The sequence below is a fragment of the Camelina sativa genome, chromosome 17 (genome assembly GCF_000633955.1).
Source record: "Camelina sativa cultivar DH55 chromosome 17, Cs, whole genome shotgun sequence".
Lineage (NCBI taxonomy): Eukaryota > Viridiplantae > Streptophyta > Magnoliopsida > Brassicales > Brassicaceae > Camelina > Camelina sativa.
In genome coordinates, this window is record NC_025701.1 from 13,636,035 (window position 1) to 13,642,117 (window position 6,083).

The 6,083-nt window shown below is 38.6% G+C and overlaps 2 protein-coding genes across 5 annotated transcripts in view; one reads left to right on the forward strand and one right to left on the reverse strand.

Annotated features, from left to right (window-relative positions):
* The window catches only part of LOC104757081 (F-box protein At5g25290-like), a 24,955-nt gene extending 24,722 nt beyond the window's left edge, over nucleotides 1-233 (reverse strand). Inside the window, exon 1 of the mRNA XM_010479790.2 lies at nucleotides 1-233. Within this exon, the coding sequence (XP_010478092.1) occupies nucleotides 1-172 (172 nt within the window). The 5' untranslated portion in view covers nucleotides 173-233.
* LOC104757084 (phosphatidylinositol 4-kinase gamma 4-like) lies at nucleotides 913-6,023 on the forward strand. 4 transcript variants are annotated; one of them, XM_010479794.2, is made up of 7 exons: nucleotides 913-1,523; nucleotides 1,854-1,990; nucleotides 2,504-2,661; nucleotides 2,746-2,848; nucleotides 2,946-3,095; nucleotides 4,295-4,353; nucleotides 4,867-6,023. In XM_010479794.2, the coding sequence occupies exon 7, from the start codon at nucleotides 4,867-4,869 to the stop codon at nucleotides 5,779-5,781; it is 915 nt and encodes a 304-aa protein (XP_010478096.1). In that variant the 5' UTR covers nucleotides 913-1,523; nucleotides 1,854-1,990; nucleotides 2,504-2,661; nucleotides 2,746-2,848; nucleotides 2,946-3,095; nucleotides 4,295-4,353; the 3' UTR covers nucleotides 5,782-6,023. The 4 variants fall into 4 exon arrangements, with proteins under 4 accessions (XP_010478096.1, XP_019094797.1, XP_019094796.1 ...); XM_019239252.1 differs by having other exon boundaries at nucleotides 913-1,000; nucleotides 1,109-1,523; nucleotides 2,504-2,848; XM_019239251.1 differs by having other exon boundaries at nucleotides 2,504-2,848; nucleotides 2,966-3,095.

Consider the following 6,083-nt stretch of genomic DNA (forward strand, 5'->3'; position numbering starts at 1 on the left):
TCTCGTAAACCGTATCATCGGCTGGGTTGTACACACGACAACCATCCTTTTCTAGAGACAGCATCAGCAACGGAGATCCGCCTTTTGGCTGCAGAATCAAACTCGAACGGAGGGCCTTTGCAGACTCACGATCCGGACAACTCAACCGTCGTTTCGGCGTAGGGCTGTCCATCTTCAGAACGGATGGGTAGCTCCTTGGTCTCTTTAATTGTTTTTCCTTTTTATCAGACTTCTGAAATAAAAGAGCGAGAAGGAAAGGGTTAAGTTGCGGATATATACAGCTTACGAAGCCCAATAACGGCAAGAAGAATAAAAANGGAAAGGGTTAAACTGAACGCTCTGCCATTTTTTAGCTCTCAAAACAACAAAACTTTTAAATTGCCACGTCATAAATACAGAAAAGGGTTATATTGCGGGTGACTTTTGAGATCATAGTATTGACCTGCATTTATTTGATGTGGAGGGTTTTCTTGCAAAAAATAATTACTTGGAGGGTTTTTTTGTACAAAACCCAAAATAAAAAGATTGAGAAGGAAAGGGTTAAGTTGCGCGGATATATACAGCTTACGAAGCCCAATAACGGCAAGAAGAATAAAAACTTTAACGGGTCTATGGCCCAAATAGTTTTTCATAATGGATCATTTAAAAATGTTCTTTTTGTTGGGTGAACGCAAAAACGGCACTAATTGCAACTCTCAAGAGATAAAACGACAATATGTTTTTTTTCGTCTGGAGGAAGTAATTGAAGCCGCCATCCAAGTGTTTGTCCTCCTCCTCCAGTCCAGAGTTTTGTATAATTGACAATATCTGTTGGGTATGTTTCATGAAGTGGGCTTTTTAGGAATGGGCTTCAGTACCCATTAAACTCTTTCTTCTCCAAAAGTACAAGTCAAAAACTGTCGATGACTCCGAGATCGGTAACGGACAGAGAGATGACTGAAATCTCGGAGGGGAAGTTTGATTTTGTAGTATAAAGACATGAGCCCAGCCTTCTATTTCAGTATGGAAAAGAACTTCTTCCCTTTTCTATTTCTTCGTCTCCTTCTTCTTCTTCTTCTTTCTGATTTTGAGTTTGAGAGTTTCATCTCTTTTGAATTGAGTGCCACAGTTCAATTGAGAACAGAGTAAACCCTGGAGTGAGCCGTCTGGGTTATCTTGCACCGGGATTAGGCGGTTTTTCGCTCAAGTGCAGTAGATTCTCTACGGCTCTGCAACTTAAGCTTCTTTGTTCTGAGTCTGGTTCTGTTTCCAACAATATCGTCGGACGAATTGTTACCTCTCTCCCATAGACAATTTCGTCGGACGGACGAATCTAAAATTAAGTAATGGGATGGCGGGGCTCCGGCTGACCCGACAGCGAGGGCAAGGCAGTCTCTCTTGTTGCCGCTGCCAATAACTACGGCGATTTGGCAGGTTAAGGAGATATTGCTGTCATTGGAGCCGTCTTGTTCTGCTGAGATTTTCCCCTATATCGCAGAACTCCACTTGTCCCGCGAAATTCTAGTTCACAAATCCCTTTTGGAGTGAGTTCCTTTGCACGTTTAAGGTTCTTCTGTATTTTTTTTTCTCGTTCCAATCTTCGCTGATGTGTTGTAGAAAACTTTGCTAACAATTTCTCTAGGCGTGATTTTTGTTTTGCTTTGTTTTCTTTGATTTGAAACTTTCACAGCAATATTAGTCATCCATTTCTGTTTTAGTGCTACGGCATACTTTTAAATTCCCCTCGCATAGTTGAATCATCATAAGTTTATGTGGTAAATATAATAGGTTCTTACTCTACTATATTTTTGGGGGTGTGATAAATTTGTCAGACAAGGTAAGAGACTGGTTTGATCGATTCTTCTGGCTGGCAGGATCATTGAAGAAGTTGGTTTGAGGATGCTGGATCGTTCTTATGTCATCAAAGGACGAGGATCCAATTGTTGCAAAGAAATCCATTTCTGCTGGCACCACTTTCTTTTGCAGCATCTTGGAGGAGATGGCAATGCAGGTACCACACGGTTTCTCAAGTTGGTTATGTTCTTATACACATATGTTGTTTTTTTAAATTCCTTCTTGAGCTCTTTGCAAAATCATACGTTTGTAGTCAATAATTACCAGCAAAAGTATTTTACATACTCATAGTTGGTTATGAGATTGAACTGTTAGTTAACCCATGGTATCAGTCCTCTTGTTTTCATTTTCAAAACTTCAGTTGCTTTTTTATGTTAGGTTCCACTTATTTGAAACTTAGAAGCCAGTGTCATAAGGCTTCAGGGTAATATGAAATAGTGAATGTAATCAAAGAAGTGCAAGTTTGGTAACTTCCTGTTTAAGTTTTTGTTGGATTTCTTATCTCTTTCCCTTAATAATTATACTATCTTTGTGTTTATTAGTTCAGTTTTATATATTAATAAAACTTTTGAGTTCTTTGTGGTGTCTTCCTGTCTAGTCACCACAACAATGGACACGATCATAAGCTTTTACTCTTGCTGATATATACTATTCTTGATGAACCATGCAGTTCCGTCATCACGGTTAAGTTTGATCGTTGGTGTGGGGACCTATGGACATGGATGGTTTACGTTCAAAGATGATGTCTTGCCGCTGCATTGGATGTATGCTGGCTGTTTATAGCCTCTTTTTTTTCTTTTTTCTTTTTCTGTCTCTCCCCCTCGCAAGGTATGGTCTTTGGTTGATTACTTATTCTGCTTCTCTGTCAATTTAAGTTTTCCTCACTTAACTCTGTTGTTTCTTTCATAATAGCCTGGTTGTTTACGGGTAAAAGTTCTTGCTTTAAATTTTGTGGAGACGTTTGTTTTGCTCTTTACTCCTGATGCATCTGATCCCGAGAAAGTTTCCAGCAAAGGTATTATGTTCTAATCATGCATGGTTTTCTTAAAAGTTTCGATTGTATAGTATAAATCTGGAACCGCACAATACATGACTTGTTGCTCGCATGTCAGCGTTTCCTATTCTACTACAGGAAGCAGTAGACAGATGTTCAATATTTCCTGGCGGTCGCCCCATTCCGAATCCAGCTACGCTCATGTCTGAAGCAGATAGGACATTTGGCATCTTAGTAGATTTCATACTGTCAGCTATTCGTTTGCCGGGTACACTGACGATATCTGTTATTATAGTTGGAATGTTTCTGAATGCGTTACTTTTCTTTCTATTCATCATTAAATTGTTGTTTTACCTGTTACTGTTTTTGCTATCCCACTTTTTTAGTTGAAAGTCGTTTAGTTCTTTTGCACCTCACTCAATATGCTGATTTGTTCTTGCTTGCAAGTAAGTTAATATGGGTGCTGTGGCGCTCATAGATATTAGTTTCTTATTGTTACGTTCATAACTTGAAACATTCATTCTTTCATGTATGTTGGTGATAAAGAAACTATACAGAATCTAATATGTGTCCTGAATGATAGGGTGATATTAGTAGTCTTCTCTTGCATAAGCTTTATGTGTGACTCATTTTGTGAGATACAACAATAAGCAGATGATCTTCCACTTGTAACTAACTAGTTTGATGGTCATGATTGGCTGTCCTACTTTCACTTTCAAATTGGCTTTGTAAATATATAACATCAGGGGAATGAAACTGATGGTTTCCCAGTTGTATGTGTCTACTAAACTTTTTGGCTGAGAGAGATAAAGCATGGAAGCAGGTTATACTACCGGTTCAACCCCTATGATATGGTTGCAGCGAACTGAATCATATGTCTGGGGGGAATTGTCTCAGTTGAAGCTGCATCAGTTACAAATATGGACACTTACCTGGGTATATTTGGAGCACATCAAACAACGGATAGAATGGTCAACTCTAGTAGTTAGAAATCTTGTTTCCAAGTAGTCAGCTCTTGAGGAAAAATTTATTTGGTTATACATATACTTATGACTGTTATGTTGGGATATTAAAGTTGTATACATTACAGTATAACTATTTTTATGCAGAGTATCATTTGCCAGTCCAGGTGTTTGTTATGCTGGATTCTAGCCTAACATTTACTTGCATAGTGATTTTGCGTTCTGTTTTGATAAATGTTTTCTTCTCCCTTTATAGCATATGGTTGATGATGTGTTGAGTACATTTTGCTGCTTGGTCTTTCAAGGTTGTCATATGTTTGAGATCATTTTCAGGTTAACTTGGGAAATCTCTGCATAGCAAACTAATTTGTTTGCTATTAGATTTTTTTGTTTGAGATCATTTGAGCTCCAAAACTAGGGCCAACTCGGCTATTAGATTTTTTGACTCCTCTCTTCTTTACTCACTCTCTCGCTCACAACATCGTTGTTTGTCTGCGATTTTTAGGAAACAAACACATCTTCGGAGTTTCGTTCTAGGTTTTGAGAGACAGAGTGGTTTGAAAGGTAAAATGTGTTTATCATCGCTTCATCGTTTCTTTGAGAAACTCAGTCACTCAAAATTACAGCAAACAAAAAAAAGACATCGACTTTTTGTGTTTTCCTCCAAATTTCATTTTTTTTTCTGTTCTCATCCGATTATGAATTGTTTTTCTATAGGCATTTTGTACTTCTTGCCTGAAACAAACATAAAGTTTGTAACTTTCTTCCCAGAACTGTTACAGAACGTTAGTCTTATTAAGGCTTCATGACCTCTCGATCCAGCCTCTTTGTTGAAGCTTTTTGGTCTACTTAGTCTTCTTCTTTTCAATAAACTGCTACTAGTATGTGGTTTGAACTGTCAAGGTTCCTTCATCTGTTAGTTTGAGAGAGCACCTTCGGTTTAAATCTGTGAAATCTCTGCATAGCAAACTAAATTGTTGAACTGTTACTAGCTACCAGCATTAATTAGTGTTATTTACTTCCTTACGATTTGTTTAGCTTAGTCATTCTAAGCTACTGTTCTTATTTTTTTTTCAGATGGATGAGGATGAGGTGTTTCCAATTCTCTCTCAGCTTCCAAGTCAGGTGGGTGCTCATCTCCAGAAGATGTATGACTGTTTGAAAGAAGCCGCTCTTCAAGGTTTTCTGCCTACATTCGACAGATATGGGCACATCTATCAAGTTTTAGACACAGACGGTAATCTGAGGTGTCTATTCAAAGCTGATCAAGACGAATCCTGTAGAATGGAAGCTTGTGTCTACCTGCTGGATCATCCCGAGGATGGTCACCGATCATTGTCTCAAGACATATATGGCTTCTCCGGAGTGCGGCCAACACTGTACATACGACGGTTGAAGATAGGAACCAAAACAATCAGTGGAGCTTTGATTGAATATGTAAATTCCGAGGTTGCAATTGTTGATTATCCTCCTCCTGTTGTGCCAATGGACGAGATTCAGAAGGTTGCGATAGCAGACTTGAGATTCGGGAATATAGATAGGAGTCCGGATAATCTTCTCCTTGCGGAAAACAACTCGATTGTCCCAATTGACCATGAAGAAATTTTTGGCATTGATTACAATCTTTCCAACCCGTGTTGGCTAGATTGGTTGCGGGATAATGAAGAGCCATTCTCTCAGCGTTGTGCCAACTATGTGGAGCAACTAGACGCTGATAAGGATCTCCAGTTTCTTAGTGCATGTGGTTGGGAGCCTGGGGCCGATTTCATGGAGAAATTCAAGGTCTTCTGCATATTTTTGAGGCTCGCTGTTTCTCAGGGATTGACCGTTTTCCAAGTTGGTACTATTGCTTCTTCTAAATGTGACGAAACCAAATTCAGATTCAATTTGGCATGCATGGTTGGTGGAGTTAACAGAGATGATGACAAGTTTTTCGAAAGTGTAGAGAGCCATTTGAAAGAGCTCCTGAGGGAATATTACGAGAGTGTTTGAGTAACAAGAAGATGCAAGATGAAGGAAAAGGAAGGAGATGGGACCATGGAGGCGTATTTAGGGTTTTGGTTTGAGTTGTATTTTTGCTTAATGAACTTGGATTTTTAGATGGTTATGATGTTTAGTGTTAGTTGGGCTAAGTTATGAAGTCTGAAAACATTGATCTTGTTATGCAATTATGAGAACCTCCACTATTATGTTAATCTTGGCAATGCTATGTTAATCTTGGCAATTATGATCTTGTTATATTTGGTTTCGATTTTGTTTCCACATAATTCAACAAAGTTAGTTCATATGGTTGA

What these genes read in the sequence shown, in the direction of transcription:
- LOC104757084 (XM_019239250.1), top strand. Translation starts at nt 4,867, where the DNA reads ATGGATGAGGATGAGGTGTTTCCAATTCTCTCTCAGCTTCCAAGTCAG.